Below are 17,541 nucleotides of genomic sequence, written 5' to 3'. Positions count from 1 at the left end.
ATGTCATCACTGTGCTTAGACAGGCCCAGGTAAGGTCTGTGACCCTTATGTAATCCAGTGACGTTAAAAACAAAGTTATCATATGGGCTGAGACAGATGATGATGAGGTTGATGGTAGTAGAAGTACAAAATGAACGGTTGCAGATTCTCCATAAAGAGGTTAGTGCACTCTGTCAGAATTGCTTGTTGGATGGTTGAATAGCTGCCGAAACCCCCTCCAACCTCACCCTTCTGATGTCGGATTGGCGGGGAGGGGAAGTGTCCCACCAAAGGGTGAGCTTGTTCAGTCGGAACATTTCTAAACATCCGATTGTGCGCCACCTATAGGAATGGAAAATAGTGGCGGCAGTAGTTTAGACTGGCCAATGTTAACCTGCTAATGGAACCGCCTACAGGCAAAGAAAGTAATAAGAACTGCACTTTTAACATTTGCGCCACCAGCAGGCAACAAGTGTTATAGCTGCAGCTTTTTACGTTGATAGCGGCTGTTTTTTCAGCGTTTGTGTATTTGAGATTTCACATTTAACACTTTTACCGCATTAAAATAAGTTAAATTTAAAATAACTAATAAAATGGAACACATTGTGTCACACTAATATAAACAGCTCAAATAGAAATACAATTTAGTTTGAAGCTATAAAACACCAAATGTTACCTTTTCCTGATTTTGTTAATAAATCTATAATTTAATAGCTTTTGCACACATCTCAGTTTTGACACTTCTGGTACTGTGGCTCTGCAGTTGGATGATATTAGCTGGGCCTAGTTTTGGGTGCCTTGCATCAATAAAACTGTATGTCCTTGTTTCTTTTCAGGTCAGTCACAGCTGCAGCAAACATCTAAATGTGACTGCTTTCCCAAATGTGTTTTCCAGGGTGTTGTGGTGGCTTTTCAAAAGCAAAAACAATGTTAGGATATTTAAAGCCCATGATTCACTTACCCTTGTTCAGAATTTCAGTCAAATTGTAGAAGTCACTGTAGCTCACCGCTGAGATTTCACACTGCCCTCTGCTCAGTACAGAAGGCCAGAAGGACAACCAGTCCCATTCCACCATTCATTCTTTTCCGGTGTAGTGTGCCATTTGTGTGTGTTTGCATGTGGCTGGATGTATTCACATGACTTAATGACTCACAGCTCCTCTTGTCAAGCTGACGTCAGAGTGGTGCACATACACACGCACATGCTTGCTTTGCTCTGCCAGCTTTAACACATTTGGCAATACGTAGAGTCACTTGGTACATTTTGTAAAGCTGGAAAGCATGCTGACGCCATTCCTAACATTAGCTGCAGAGACATTTATGCTTCAATTATTGGGTGCCCTTTTATGTGTCTGGCTATTACCGACTCTTTACCCTGGATTAGGATCTTGTTTTGGGCTGTACACATGGAAAATGTTGAGAATAATAGTATATATTGTTTGAGCATAAGCTCTAATCTATTTTAGTTTTAAGATAAAATTTAAAAAAGATTTCATTTTGTCCTGCCACCATGGAGCTTTCAGGTAGAGAGAATGTGTGGCTGCTATAGACTCTGAGCAAGAGGGAGACCACATAGCAGGTAATCTCACCGGTAGCCAAAACATCCCAGCCCAAAACCTCTTGTTTAATCCACCAAAATCTCACCATGATATTTAATCTGTGTGGAATTTTACTGGTCATTTCAAAACAGCAATTTGCTGAACCAGAGAGCTCCTGCAGGGTCCAGTGATTTTGTTTAGTAGATCAGGAAGGTCAAAAGCCTGGTGCCTCGATATCGCCTACAGGGCCATTTGGCACCTTATCAATGGCTGAAAGGGCTGCTGTTATGATAGTCCAGCTGGCTAAAGTGTGGCTTGTTATCAATGTTGAACCTGACAGTTCAAATGTTAGACTAAACACAACAGGGGACTGAGGCAGAACTAATTCTAAAACACTTTTACACAGGTATTGCAACTTATATTAATTCTTCAACCAAAATATCAACCATTATGCACATTATGTACTACACTGCCTACATGTTATAATGTCTTAAGATCTGCTGCAGTGAAACTCGGCTCCAAGGAAACATGCCTATCAACAACACACTATAGATTTTGACACCACACACATGTTGTCATTTGCCCTTCTGTGTCAAAGGGTAAGCTGCAGAAGTTTCCTTTATTAATTGTCTGTCTGTTTGTGTGTGTGTGTGTGTGTGTGTTTAGTATGCCCAAGATAAAACCTGTCAAACAGTGAAGGTGACCCCAGCAGGATGTGGGGCATCCCGCACGTGGCGGTACAGGACCTTTGGGCAGCACAGCAACACTGTGATTTACTCTTCAAAGACAAGCTCATGATAGTATTTCATCTGCATCTTAACCCTCCTTAACCCACTAACAGCCTGTATACATTATGGTGTCATAGGGGTGAGTGTTACACAGCAGCTCAAATAAACAGCCTTCATAGGTGACACTTTGTGATGCTGTCCACCATGTAAATTGACATGTCTAAATAGTAGTAGCTTAACTTTTGATTTACTACTGTCATCACAACCAACACACCTCTTGGGGGTTTTATGCCCCCTTTGTAGAACAATGTCAGACTATGAGGACGGGTAAAAATTACAAGCAAAGCACATCAGCAGTTGATTTAACAGAGTATGTGGTTATTTGTTCACAATCAACAAATTGCTATTAAACAACACTGCTTGGCAGTGAAATTACAAGGCTTTTATTAGTAAAAGAGAATGATCCGACTAACATGAGATGAAAGGCTTGTAGCAATAGTAAAAGAGCAGGAAGAGATACTCACTTGGTATGCAAAAGTAGTTGGTTAATAAACTGTTCTGATATAAGGGATGAACCAAAACTATAAGTGTTTTAACAGTATTCTCTTTAGCTACTGTATGTTCGTCATTAGTTTCTTTTATTCTTCTTTTAGTCTTCTTTTAGGTATTTGACCTTGACACTAGTCTTACAAACTGCAGCTGAAGAGTTGGATTATAGAGGAAGTAACTTATTTTTCCTAAATGAATCTGCCAGCTATAGAGGAGTACTTGACAACCCCCTTCCCCCGTATATTAACCAGATGTGTTCAAGGCCCCAAACCACAATTTAATGTCTTCTTTATTTTTATAGGCACCTAGATTGATAACAACCTATCCTGATAAAAGGGACTAAATTCGTCCTGATAGAAGGGGCTAAATTTGTATTTGCTTGTGATTTGAAGAGCCAGTTTTCCTCTTCAGTACCATCACCAAGTCCAACTACATTTTGTCCACAAGAGTCGCAATTTGAGATGCATGCTTCACTAGCGGCTGGCATCTCCTCTGTCTAATCTGAAGCCAGGCGTCTCTGTTTCTGGGAGCCAGCTGTAGTTAGTGTCTCACCCTCTGCATGGGGCTTAAGTCTGGGTAGCTACAGGTCTTAATCCACCGTCCAGCCACTGCCCAGGAGGGGGCACAGATAGTTTGGTAAGACTAGGTGAGACAGCAGAGATTAAGGCAGAAGAATTGGACGAGAATCTATCGATCAGTGATAACCAAAGAAAGTTAAGTTCCAAAACTTTCACTAACACTGCTGTCCAGTATCTTCTATCAGATACTTTATCTGTAGGCTTTGTCATTTAATGAAAATGTTTTAGTTTTATAGTGGCAATGGAATTAAATAGAGCTGCTGTGGTAACTGCATTACTAACGCAATCACGTCACGCCCATCGCAGAGTCAAGCTGATCACTGCTTTACCACTGAGTGAGCAGCTCAATGATGGGACATGAGTTATCCTCTCAGGCTTGACATAAAGAATGACGTGCCTGCCAAATTCTGATCAATATTCCTGCTACAAAGTCGGCTACTTAATGACAACACTGGAATAAAGATAGACATTTAAACTATAGAGAGCTATACAGAAAAGACGACAGGAATAAATGCATTTGAAAAGTTTACCGTATTGGTCCGAATATAAGACAGATTTTTTTCCTAGAAATATGTCTGTAAAAAGTGGAACTGTCTTATGTTTGGGGTCTAGACAATGACATGTTCACAACATCAGATATTCTTTTTGAATGGATAAATTACCGATGTAAAACCGACTCCTACACGGAGTGTTGCATTATGGGTTGTTTGTAGCCTTAAGCCTTAAGTGAGTGTCTTAAAGTCTGTTTATAATGAGTGTGTTAGTCTGTCAGCCCTAAAAGTGTTTTGTTAGTCCAGTTTAACTTGCAGGAGTTTCTGAAGGCTGGTGTAATGTGTTTTTCTGCTGTGGAGGAAATAAATTCATGACGAGCGAAAACGAGTCCAAAGCGTCTTCCAACATCTCTACTGCAGAAACAGAATATGTCAAACTGCCAAATACCACTGTGACAGATGATAAGGAGCTTTTTTATGAGGGTTTCCGCAATGGTTTGAATGGCTTTGCTAATTTGTGCAGTAAGGAAAAGATCAATGACGCGGCAGCTCTAGAATTCATGTTATTACCGAATAATTTAGACAATTTGCAGTAAATTATTTATTAAATGCGTGACTGCATGTTGTCATGTATGCAGTTAAGCTCTGGGAAGCAAAAGGAATCCTATAATCCTTTGGAGATATGTGTGGGAGATATGTTTTCAACCTGCCATAGTCAAGACCACTAGAACAGCTTTACCACAAACATAGTTTGTTCTTTAAGCAGTTAATTTTAATATAAAGTCCCTGATTGTGTCTCATATTCTCTTTTCCATCACATTGTGCTGTGCGTAATGTGTTGCCTATTAATCTAGAATTAATCCACAAATTGCTGTCTGTTTCTTTTTGTTTGTTAAAATATCACTACCTGTTCCTTGTATTTTTAGTGTATTTCAATTCTGAAGTGCTACAGAAATTGTTTGATGCATGTCTGGTCATCCTGATAAGGTGCTCTGCAGGAAGTTGTTGTGCGTGATGAGTTCCTGTGAGCTAGATGGTTCTGAAGGACCAAAGTTCAATAGGAAGTGGAGAAAGGAAAAAGGATACAGATCATATCACTTCAAGAATGAGGATATGGCCAATGAAGCCACAGAAAACATGTCTACAAGGGTTCCAGCTATATTGTTAACAGCAGTGTTTGTGTTTAGAAAGCAGAGGTGTCACTGATGGAGTTTCCTTCAACTCTCAATCTTTTTCTTGTCACCTCATTTGCATTGTTGCCATTTTTAAAAGTAATTTGCAGAATTTGTAGGCAATTAAATTCCTGGACACTTCAGACACTTTGGAGTATTCCCAGGCTCTGTGGTGTTCCCTCATTAGTTTTAGGACAGTAGTTCAGTTCTTTCTTCTACTGTTGTGGAGGTTTGAAAGATAATGAGGTGGAGAGTCAGTGCATTGCTAGAGAGGGCTGGCAATTAGGTGATTAGACACCCTCATTGAGTGTTGTTTGAAATAGCAACCAGTGTTTTCTTAGTGGGGGAGCGGCATCACTCAGGCCTCATTCAGACTGGGAACCACTGCTGCCGTAGGGGGAGGAGCACTTTCACACATACTGATACATTGCTGATCAAGTAACAAAGTGGCCCATCAAACACCAGGATCCCACATAAAGTCACACACTGTGACTTTCCCGCTTCCAACTACTGCCATCTATCAGACACCTCTTACCACCCCCTTGTTCCTTCCCCTACTTGTATGATCCTTTTATGCCTCTTCCTTTTTGCAGTGACCAATTAAGCATCACCATTCCCTAATGTTCTGCTGAATTTCACACCCAGGCTAACATTATCCATGAGCATGCGAGAAACCCTCATCCCAGGAGAATCATCATTTCTCTTGTTGGTCCTGTTAAAGCATCCTCTTATCTTTACCCTTTCACGCATCAGCATCCAAGGCCTTTACCCTCTCTCTGAGTGAGCTTGCACAGTAGTTGACAGTTACAGTACTGCAGTATGCTCTTTAGATAGTGATGCTACTTTTCAGTAATGGAGACAGATTGCTGATGTTATTGTCATTCCCACACATACAGTATCTAATGCAACCAATAAGCATTTGAATTTTTTCTTTTTCATGAATGTAGCACAGCAGTTTTTATACAAAGATTAGCATGGGTAAATAATCTAGTATTCATATAAGATCTAACACCAAAGTCATACAAGTTAATAATGGTCATATGGTTAATATGGTCATAATTCAACAAGCTAACTGGGTGAATGGCAGTTGGCGAAAAACAGACTAGATCCACTTGTGACACACATTACAAAAGCTACAGGCTCTCCAACATCCAACAGCTGTCTGGTTTTATGGCTTGTCATGACCCTTAAGTCCTAATATATATTCTCTAGACAAATGTACATTATTGTTTTAATGAACTTTTATTACTGGAATAGCACTCTCACACATCTTTTTAATTTATGTAGATTGTAAAATCACTACCAGTTGGCATTCAATTCATTTTAAAATGAGCTAGGAACCATTTGTGTCAGTACAGTTGATGGCACAGTCATCAATGCACTGCAGGTCCAGGTACGGAGACAGGAGAAGACAGTCTGATGATGATGATGATGATGATGATGATGATGATGATGATGATGATGATGACGATAAGGGACTTGGGTGGTTGAGGGTATTCTGATGAAGGCTCCTGCTATAAGCCTGGGAGGATCACCTCCTGGGGGGCAGGGGGCGTAATGACTTCCCCAGCTGGCCCCCTGGGACGACTGTGCTCGTGCTCTGCACCTCTCCTGGCTGCTTTAAGCCACAACCATGTTTGTTTAGGGAAGATTAGCAACGTAAAACCCTTACAACATCCTGAACACGCAGCAAAAGGGAGACACGATGGAGGGGACAGTGAGAAAGAGGAATAGAGATTGATGGGTAGGGAGACAGTGAAGGTATGTTCGGGAGAGAGTGCTCAGGGTGAGGATGAGGCTGCAAATGGTTTGAGGCAAGAATGGCAAATAGAAATGATTGGAGGTAAAGGGGAAATCTAATACATTTTATTCCAGAAGGCAATTCAGAACAAGTGGTTTCTGTGAGATTGCTTCAACAGTACAGGAGCGGTGTTTGATGGTGTCTTTGGTTGGACAGATGCCAGTCAAAGGCCAGTCTGTGCGTAGCAGGAAGCATCTTGCTGAGCTATTAAAGACCAGACCTGGCTGCTAAATCCCTCTGCTATTCTCCATAATAAGTACTCACGGAAACTAACCTGTTTGGTGAATGCACCTGTTTGGCTGAGTGTCCTCTGGGAAGCGTATACTATAACTATGAATCACAGTTTTTTATATCATTTCAGCTCCCAGGGGCTGTAGCTTATTACTTTTAGTTCTGTTTTTATACAGTATCCTTTCATGCTCCCCTAGTCGTCATGTTAAATGAAGGAAGAGCAGAGGTAGAAATGAATACAAAGATACTGACTGAAGAAAATAGGGATAGAAATAGGCTAGATTTTTTAAAGCCGTGGTGCCCCAGGTGTGTCACAGGTGTGTGTGTGTGTGTGTGTGTGTGTGTGTGTGTATGTGTGTTAAGCTGCGGCAGGAAACAGATGTGCAGTGATATGAACGGCTGCACAGGTCTGGGAGACTATCTGCACCGGCCAGCCTGCTGTCTCACTGCAGTGCTCTACTTCCTGTGGGCTTAAATCATGCCAGCCCATGATAAGGAGAGTAGAGCGTTGTGTGAGCAGCACTTCTCCTTTTAAGAATAATCTGTGGCTCCCTGATTATGAACCTTAGTGATAAAAGAAAGATGGTAAGAGGATGGATGACAAGATAAATATTTGGAATCCTGTTGGTAACTAATTGCTGAGTATTCTATGAATAATATCTAAGGAGCAGCAATAAATTTCTCCAATAAAACAGTTAAAAAGCCAATGGCAGGTTGTGTTGGTCATGCTCATGAAGCAAGGAAGTTTAAGGAGATACTGTTGTCCTACTGAATAGTTGTGAATCCTTGACAAACACACGTGTCAATTTTAATATATTTGTGTTTAACTCTGACACTAGAAACACTTGTTTTTGTTCTCATTACAGCCCCTGTCCAGAGCAAGGAATGGGTGATGAATTTAACCTCATGGATCATTCAGACCTGTATATCTTAGATTTCAGTAAGTATCCCTGTTATTATCTATGTCTCTTATGTTAGTTTAAGAAAGTGTCTGATTTTTTAATGGGTGCATGAAGCTCTAGCTGCTTTTTCCACCTTTGCCTCTACCACCCTAGGGTGCCATTGTAAATATTTTAAGCCTCTGTGCCTGGTTAAATAAAACATAGATGTTCTCCTCAATACATTTTATAGTACCAGTACCCTCCTTACACCACAGCCTCATTTCTCACCTGGCCTAATGTGCCTGGCCTTGGCCCTGCTTTGTGTTATCACATGGGGCACTTCCGTCTCCCGGACTACCAAATATAGCCATATCCTGCCTGCACTGGGGTAGCCTCGCAGTGCTGTCAGGTCACAGTTAGGGTTTGTGTAGGTGAGCTTACACAGGGACACAGACACCGTATGGGACTGGCAGTACCCAGCGGCATCCCCTGTGGCATACGCCTCCACGTGCCAGTCGTGTGTGCCTTTGCACTGTTTATCACCGAACATATGGTGGAACAGCCATGATGGCGATTGTACTGTAATAGTGACGAAGTTTGTAATTAGTCTTAGAAAGCAGGTTTGTACGATAAGATGATTTGTGTGTTAAGATGATTTAACGCTATCATCATCGTGTTCTGTCACTGCAAGTGTGCGTGTACTCATATGTGAGCGCTGTTGTTTGTTTCAGCTGTTTTTCTCTGCTATTTCTCTGCTCTCTGTGGTATAAACAGAACACGGTGATTTTAACACTGTGAAGAGCGACTCTTTCCCCTTTTCTCTACAGATTCTTGGATCTGACATGCCTGGCTACATTTTGAATTCCCACAGCTGAAATTGATATTCTGAGTGTGATTAGTTCCCATGATCCATCTATGACTCATTACCCTTTCTTCTCTTTTCAGGCCCTAATTTGAAGACGTTATGCAAAATAGCTGTTATTCAGTACAGTCTGGAGCAGTCAGGACTCCCACATGATATCAGGTCAGAAAGGCATCCTCTTCTCAAACATAGAACTGACATATTGTTCATGCTGTTTGTATTATGCTTGTCATTGTTGCCACTAATCTTTCTCCCTCAATAATGACGCTGTTTTTCAAAGAGGAAAAATTATAACTCATTATCCTTCATTTAAACAGTATAAGTTTTACGAAGGCTTTGGTCCGACTTTATTTAAAGCCCCTACATCTTCAATTTATATGTAATTATATCATCTTTGTAATCACAGTGAAACATCCGTACAGTCAGTGTGCTGCTTTCAGTCTGTTCATTGTCTGTGTACCCATGAACAGTTTCCACAGAAGTTGCAGAAGAAAAGAGGATTTTCAGCCAATATAAAGCTTATTTGTTGCATGGAAGTGTTATAGGGGAACAACTATAGAGACAGTCTGAATGACATGCAGCAAGATGGTACCAAAGAAATCATATCTCTGAAAGATGAAGATAGCCATAACATTCTTCCAATGTGCTATGTAACACAAAAAGATCTGTTATAAAGCCACATACACAAATGGAGGTTAGCTACCTTTCGATGTATCATGTTGTTAGATAAAATGTTTCATACGCTGCCAAAACTTCCCATCTTTTAAAGCAAAACGTATTTGCTATCCTTATGTTGTTAGAAAATAATTGCCCACCTAACACCTGGCAAGTGAGGATCAGTGAGTATGACAAGACATGTTAGACTAAATGATGAACTGACTGATCTGGATGTGAAAAATAATCAACCTCTTAAGACAGTTTTGAATTCAACATGTATTAGAATGAATGGAAGTCTTCTTGTTCTTTGCATTAAATGTCTTTTATTCCTCTGTACAAAAAAACTACAAAACTCTCTCCCATAAACTGGGTTACACATAGTGAACTAACAGCTTTGCAGTCTCTCACATCCCTGTATGACCGAATCATTGTTTTTCAATTATAAATAAAATTGCTGGACTAGATACAGACGTGCACATGCACACATATGCACACTATCGTATTCTAAGATCATGACAAACGTGGAGATCATAGATATGACTACAACATACATTTCAGTGTTTAGGTTTTTTTTTTTTTTACTTTTTGGTTGTACTCCAAGTAGAATACACACATACATTCATACACACACACAGCCACAAAACATCTAGATTTCTATGAATCCACTGAAATACATGAAATGATTTAGAAGAAATGCAAATATCTAGTTGATCAGTTGCACAAACAGCCGACAGAAAATTAACATGTAGCACCTTAAAGTATTTTTGAAGACACTGTAAAGGAGAAACTGTAAGGAAATAGTGTGATGAACTGAATAAATACATATAGGGCTATGCAATATATTGATATTATATCGATATCATGATATGAGACTAGATATGGTCTTAGATTTAGGATATAGTAATATCATGATATGGCATGAGTGTTTTTTCCTGGTTTTAAAGGCTGCATTACAGTAAAGTGATGTCATTTATCTGAACCTAACAGACTGTTCTAGCTGCTCTATTATTTGCCTTTACCCACTTAGTCATTATATCCACATTACTGATGATTAGTTATCAAAAATCTCATTGTGTAGATATTTTATGAAAGCACCAAAAGTCATCATTACAATATTGTCAGAATATCGATATTGAGGTATTTGATGATCAAAAATATTGATATTTGATTTTGTCCATATCTCCCAGCCCTAAATACATAATTGTCCTCTCTCCTTGACAGCTTTGACAATTATTTTGACAAATAATTTGTAAGAGAAACTGAAAAGTTTGAGAACACGATGATGTGTTGTGACATTGTAATCATAGGCTAGAGACGTGGTAATAACTGTGTTAAAACCAGATTTTAAAAACATGTAAATGCAAAATACACGTCCAATAGTGTTTTTTTTTAGCAATTTGTCACTAAATACTATCAACCTCCTGTACTCTGCTTGCATATTAAAGCGAAATGTGCAAATTTGTATTTTTAAACTGGTAGATTAACATTAATTAAAATCTGTCAATTCAAAAGTATTGTACCCAGTATGATATATTATTTTTGCATTATAGGGAATAGTGGAGCACAATCCATCCATTTCAAATGCATAACAATTTCCCAAATAACTCCATGAATAAACTTTGTCAAGCTGAAGTATCTCTGTGGACAAGTGTGTCTGAAATTGAGGGATCACACCAAAGTGACTTTTTTTTTTAAACATGAGGACCCTGTGCAACTTGATACTAATTACTCCTTTTAGCGTCTCATTTCTCTTGCACCATCACTACCACCTTGCACACTCCCCACTTTAGTGTTTGCGGTTGTGTTTCTAACCCTTAAAGGGTTTTCAGTGGGGTCACAAGAGTCTGGTTAACTCCCTTTGCCCCTCACTGGCATCTCCAGCTCCAATGCCAATCTCTCCTCTTAAACACACACGTGCACAACAACACAAAAAAACGAACAAAGCAATTGAGAGTGAGTGAGTGTGAAACCAGAGCCAGTGATAACAATCTGGAGCTCAACCTCTGACCTGTCATCAGGTCAGCACTAGACCCTGTTGTCAGTCCCTGCTCCTGGTTCTCATGTTACAGCGGGGCCTTCCCTCATCCTTGTCCATATCATAGCGCTTCACTGAGAGCAAATGTCACAGAATTGCTTGATGCAGTGTTGATGCAGTTGACTTTTAGCATCTTGTTTACTTGAAACCTCAGAAGTCTGCTCTGTTTTTCTGAAGTTAATAAAAAACATTAAGATTGTGAAGCTTTGCCTGAAATCTTAAAGCCAGCGGTACATTTTAAACAATCTAACTGGCGTTTATGCCCACTGTGTCATATTTAACAGCAGTTTGACAACATTTGTGATCACAATGAAATAAGAATTAGTTTGGATGATACTTGAGCTGTTATTCTTCTTATAACTAAGATTCTTGTTGTTCACTCCAGGTGGGAACTGGCAGCCATGACCACCAACAGCAACATCAGCAGGCCCATCTTCTCCTCCCACGGCTGACGCCACTGAATGTGAAGCAGAACCAGAACTCTTCGCTCTGTTTCGGGACGCCAGGCTTTTATCTTTCTAATTTACTGAGCTCTGAGGGATTGTTTTTGTAGAGTTTGGATTTATTCCCCACATTCTTCAAGTGAAAACTCTCAGTACTGACCAAAATATCCTGCATATGACCTCCTTGGACTCCATAGGCTTTCTCGTGTAAGGATATTTTAACCCTTGAGAAAGAAATTGTTACACCTGCTCTCCTTTTTTTTTCTCTTCTTTCTAGCCTCTCTAGAAATCCAATCAGCCTATGATAATCATAGACTTCTAATCGTAAGCACAGGAAGAGACAAGAACTTCAGCCAAAGGTCTTGAGAGTTAAACCTCTTTGTTTGGGGATGTCATCCTGATGTCACATTCAACAGATCTCCCCTAAGAGAGAGATGTGAACCTTCTGTTCTAGACAGAAAGAGACTGAGATGGAGTATGTATATCTTGCAGTTCTAACTTGGTCTTAAAACCATGTTAAACTACCATGTCCATTTGCGACGAATGAAGTTATGTACGCAGTATATGGAGGCTACTAGGATAATTTATTTTCTTGGCATTGAGTGCGAGGAGACTGAATATTGGGTACCGAATTAATTGGGGTGTAACGCTTGTGAAAAGTTCTGTTTGACTGCTTAGCTTTTTCCCTACTTCTTCATCACCACCTGGCTAACACCCGACTGCTCTTCAGTGACTCAAAGGTGATTTTGCAAGGCTGTTGATGCAAGCTGTCTGCCTTGTAATATAATCAAGTCCATCTACCTCCCTCAATAGCATGTATCATAGAGTCTTTGGTAAGACCTCCCATACATTAGTCGTCTCCTTTACCCCAGAAAAAAAAGCCTTTTCACAGGGAAGTTTGTGTTTCTGGCTGTTTGTTGTATTCTTCCAAGAAATGTCGTACTGTCACTGGAAGAGTGGAACTCACCTGCCACATCCTGCCTCCCCCCCCCCCAACCCCACCTCCTGTAGTTTGTTTTTTTCAGTGCCAAATGTGGAAGGGAATCATGATGCAAATATATACTGTGTATGTGTGCAAGCACGTGGTCCCGTCTACACATAATCCCAGCCCACCTGCTTCAGTCGGCTTGTTGTTGTGGGGGAGATCGTCACTAATATGCATAATGTAGTTGTTCCTCTTCTAGACAATCCTACTGAGTCAAACAGCGCTCAGCCTCTCCTTGTGACCTGCCTGTTCACAGTGCGGTGAAGAAAAAAAAACAAGAAAGCGTGCACATGTGTTTGTGTACTACTACAAGCAAAGCTGAACCTGAGCAGATGATATAAATGTATAAGGGCTGTTGTTAGATTACATACATTCACCACAGCTCAAAAATAACTTAGTTCAAATTGGGGATGTTTATACAGTTTCTGGGGGTTTTCTTTTATTAATACTATTGACACATTTTAGAACAAAACTTTGAGAACACAAAAATGGTGTCTTACCTTTTATCTCTATTAAGATCAGTTAAAGGATAATGTTGGCAATATACTCATATTTTTGACATTCTCAACAAATCCCATGAAAATGCCAAAACCAACAGTGTGTTACTCCATCTAACAATACTTTCCAACTTCTTTAGTCTGCCTGTGGCTGTCAGTCCCAAGCCTATTTGTTCCTGCCGAAGATGTAAAACTTAAAAGACGGGTCACTAATATTTAGTTTCATTTTTTCAAATGGCTAAATATTTCTTTAACAACTGGTGCACTGTAGTTTTTAACAAATGCTAATCAAACAGAAGTAACTAAGTGCATTTGTTGGGGACTGTTTTCAGTCGTAGATTTGGTGCTCAAGTGAAAATTTACGGCAGCAGGACAATATATGGGATCAACTCAAAATAAACTGCAGTTTTTGAACATGTCACCCAGTGTAACAGCTCACTGATGTGTTTTTAATTGTTTTTGGACTTTGACTACACAGGCAATACTTGTTAGTAGGATCAACTCATCATTGGTTTTGGTAATTTTATGCTATTTGTGGTGATGAGAAAATATACAGAATATTATCCTTTCAATTTTATAAATAATAACAACATGAAATTGAAATTAGTGAGTGGGTGAGACTGACTATACAGGCAGTAGAGTTGATATTAATGCCTTTATTCAACATTTTCACCATGGATTTTAGTGATATCTGGTTCTCAACAGTACAAAGCTCTAAACTTTGCAAAACTAAGATGTGAAAAGGAACTGTGTTACCACACACTTGTGAATTGCATCAATGCTTTTCAGTCCTGGTCTTTGGGGTCAAGTGTGCTGTTGTTTTTTGTTTTGCCAGGTAGTTACATTTCTTCTGTATCAGTCAGTCTCTGATTAGCTGGTTTGAATTGTACCCAGCAGAATCCCAAGTATCAGGACTGAACCACTGACCTGCATCATAAATGTTTACAGATTTGTGTATTTCATGTAAAGCAGTGCAAAACAATCTTAAATGCAGGTTGAAGTCACCAGATTACTGCACTAAAGCCAATTGTGGCATGTCAGGCCTTATAGATAGGAGACATGTTGATGCTGCTTTTTGTTTAAGTAGACTCCAGAGTTTGAGACGCTTGCTCGGCCAAACTAAGTCTGAATATTGATGTTTTTATTTACAGACCTGCAGTGCCAATGTGACTCAGTGAGTCTTATGCCCTCTGCACTGCATATGGACATATCACACACTTGATATTCCTCAGTACCCCAGTTACTTGGACTATACAGCAGCTAATGCAGTGAAATCACAGGGAAGCCTGTCGCGTGTTCACACAAAAAAAAAAACTTCCCTTAAACAAATCAAACTGTTAACATGACACCAAATGGCCAACGGCAAAACTGATGATATTATATATATTTATTTCTTTTTTCTAATGTGTGGTGTGGAAGTCATTTTTATTTTCTGGATTTTGGTCCTTGTTGCGTGTGAAGATTATGGGTGATGATAGTTTCAGTCAAAAACTCTTCAGGAATATGACATGAGGTAAATATTTAGTAAATGACAATGTTGACGCCATGGTCAAAAAATAAAATGCCTGCACGACAACATTTACTCAGTGATGGTCACTCACTTACCTCCAGTAAGGCAATGCTAATGACAAGAGTTTGTGATTTTGCCTATTATTTTGGCATTACATTTTTAAAGGCTGTTATCTAAAACCCCAAAAAATCAGTTTCTTCTCTCCTTTGCAAATAGTTGGCTGAGCTACACAGATGGGCTGCATCTTTGTGTTACCAAAACAGCAATTGTCATCCGAGAAGAAACTGCTTCTGTCAAGAAAAATTACAGTTTTACATCACTGGAATATATCTCGCACTCATGAAGTTACTCAGTGTGAACAGTAATTATTTGCCAAGTAGAAGTACATGAGGAGTGTATTCCATCTTTAGGGCTAACGGTATATGGTTGAATAACTCATAAACAAAGAATGCTTAGAAAAAAACAGAACAAAGTATTGAGTGTATCTGCATTCATTTTACAACTGTGTTGACCCCCTATGCTTATTGTTATTGTTTTTTTTAATTTTTTTTTTTTTTTTACATTTTTAGAGGGGACTCTATCTGTCAAGGTTGGTCAGGACTTCCTGTGCAATATGCTTTATAAATATATCAATAATAAATCTGAGACCATTTGAGTTAACACTTGTTTCTGTTTTTCAGTGTGTGATAGATTCAATTTCTTTACATTTTTATTCTGTTCGATGAACCAGCAGGTATTCTCTGAACATGTGTGTGAATTTGGTCTGCACTGCATTGGCTGTGTCACCCAGTGTTGCACTCTGATGTACAGTGGTGGAAGATCCTTTACTTCTACAGTAGGTAAAAGTAGCAAAACCACACTGTAGAAATACTCCATTACAACTAAAAGGCCTGCATCAAAAAACTCTTACAGAGGGATTTTCTAAGAGGATAATATGTTTGTATTTAAAATCAAAGTAACTAATAACTATAGCTGTTAAATGTCGTAGGGTAAAAAGTGTAGTGGAGTATAGACATCTTCCCATTCACTTGAATGAGAAAGCGTGTCCAAACTTTTGACTGGTACTGTAAGTGTAAAGTACCATAAATTGGAAAAATTCAGGTAAAGTACTGTTACCACAAAATTGTACTTAAGTTCAGTATTTGAGTAAATGTAAGTTCCATCACTGCTGATATGTCATGGTCAAGGTTGGTGTGGCAGAAAGTTATTCCTCTCGCCAGTGCAGGTGAAGTTTCTATTCTGTGTTATATTATGTGTGCCTGATTGAACACTCCTCAAATGGAAGCACTGCTTTTTAAAGGACAGGTTCACAATTTTTCGAGACTATCTTAAAGTAACAGTCAGGTGCCCAAATGAACATTGACACAGTTTTTGCTCTTTAATCATTCCTCCTGTTCATGCTGAAATCCCTTCCTAACATGATGTAAGTGATGGGGGACAAAATCCACAGTCCTCACTCCATGCAAAAATACATTCCAAAGTTAACATAAATTTACAGCGTCATATTAACTTGAGATAAATGTTGGAATATGTTTTTGCATGTGGATTATGTCCCCCATCACACTGGAATCATGTTAGGAAGGGATTTCTTAATAGTCAGCATGAACAAAAGGGATGATTACAGTAAGAAAAACCTGTTTCAGTGTTCATACAGGCATGTGAGTTTGAGTTGGTTTTAAGACACTTTGAAAACGTGTGAATCTCCCAAGCTTTTCAGTAAGTCAAAATAATTTATTTTAATGAACACCACTATGACTTAAAATGCGTACAGTTGGAGTAACAGCTGCAGATACTTCAAACTGTGTTTCCATTCATTTGATTCCTAAACAAATCCAGATGTATCAGATTGTCACCTCTTTATCTGTTGAGTGAATCTCGTACTTTCCTGTATGTGGCACTTCATAGCCATCAGGTCTTTGAACCCTGCAGCCTCCCATCTTCTGCTTCCTGCTGAAATCCAGAGAGCCGTATCTGCCCCAGTCGGCCTGTCTGATGGCCCTCACCGTCTACAGCAGTGGGTACTCTGAAGCTGTGGTGCCACCCAGCCTCCCCCACCCCCCAACTACTACTGGCCTTCAGACCTAATGGGAAGCGTGCGGCTGTTCTGGGGGGTCCCATCATTAGAAAGGGTCTGAACCCCCTGCTCCGATCTTTGCCTCTGCAACCAGTAGCGTCCTGGCAGTTTGTTCCTGTCTGTCACCAGCCCCGTGCTATAAAGTCAGTGTTATCTGCAGTGTTAAGTGCAGGCCACAGACGGAGGGTCAGCTTAAAGTGAATTAGTAGAGACACCCTGTCCCGCCTGGCCCCGCGGCACACAGGAAGCAGGGCTGCGTTGGGTCCCTCTGTCTGGCCCCGGAGCCTGCCTCGGTCAGCATTGCAGGCGCTAATGCAGGCAGACACTCAGCCAAATTACTCTCTAATTTCCCTTCAGGACTCAGACGATCCCACTGGCCCTTGAGAATCAGACTGAGGATTTGTTCGGAGTGATTTGTTTTGTCTTGTCCTCTCCCCGATCCCTGTCCAATTCCCTCACTCAAGTTCTAGTTCTCTGCTCCCAGCATTGTTGAAGCCACTAAATTGAGGATTTGCAAAAAGAGGCATTAT

The 17,541-nt window shown here is 39.9% G+C and overlaps 1 protein-coding gene across 1 annotated transcript in view; it reads left to right on the top strand.

Moving 5' to 3' along the window:
- klhdc3 (kelch domain containing 3) overlaps nt 1-15,597 on the top strand; it is a 31,143-nt gene extending 15,546 nt beyond the window's left edge. Inside the window, exons 9-11 of the mRNA XM_067609657.1 lie at nt 7,934-8,007; nt 8,894-8,972; nt 11,888-15,597. Of these exons, the coding sequence (XP_067465758.1) occupies nt 7,934-8,007; nt 8,894-8,972; nt 11,888-11,954 (220 nt within the window). The 3' untranslated portion in view covers nt 11,955-15,597. The remainder of the gene's footprint in view (nt 1-7,933; nt 8,008-8,893; nt 8,973-11,887) is intronic.
- The last annotated feature ends 1,944 nt before the right edge of the window (nt 15,598-17,541 follow it).

Source organism: Thunnus thynnus, chromosome 14 (assembly GCF_963924715.1).
Source record: "Thunnus thynnus chromosome 14, fThuThy2.1, whole genome shotgun sequence".
NCBI lineage: Eukaryota > Metazoa > Chordata > Actinopteri > Scombriformes > Scombridae > Thunnus > Thunnus thynnus.
The sequence above is the reverse complement of the archived record's forward strand: the minus strand, read 5'-3'. Positions and strand labels throughout refer to the sequence as shown.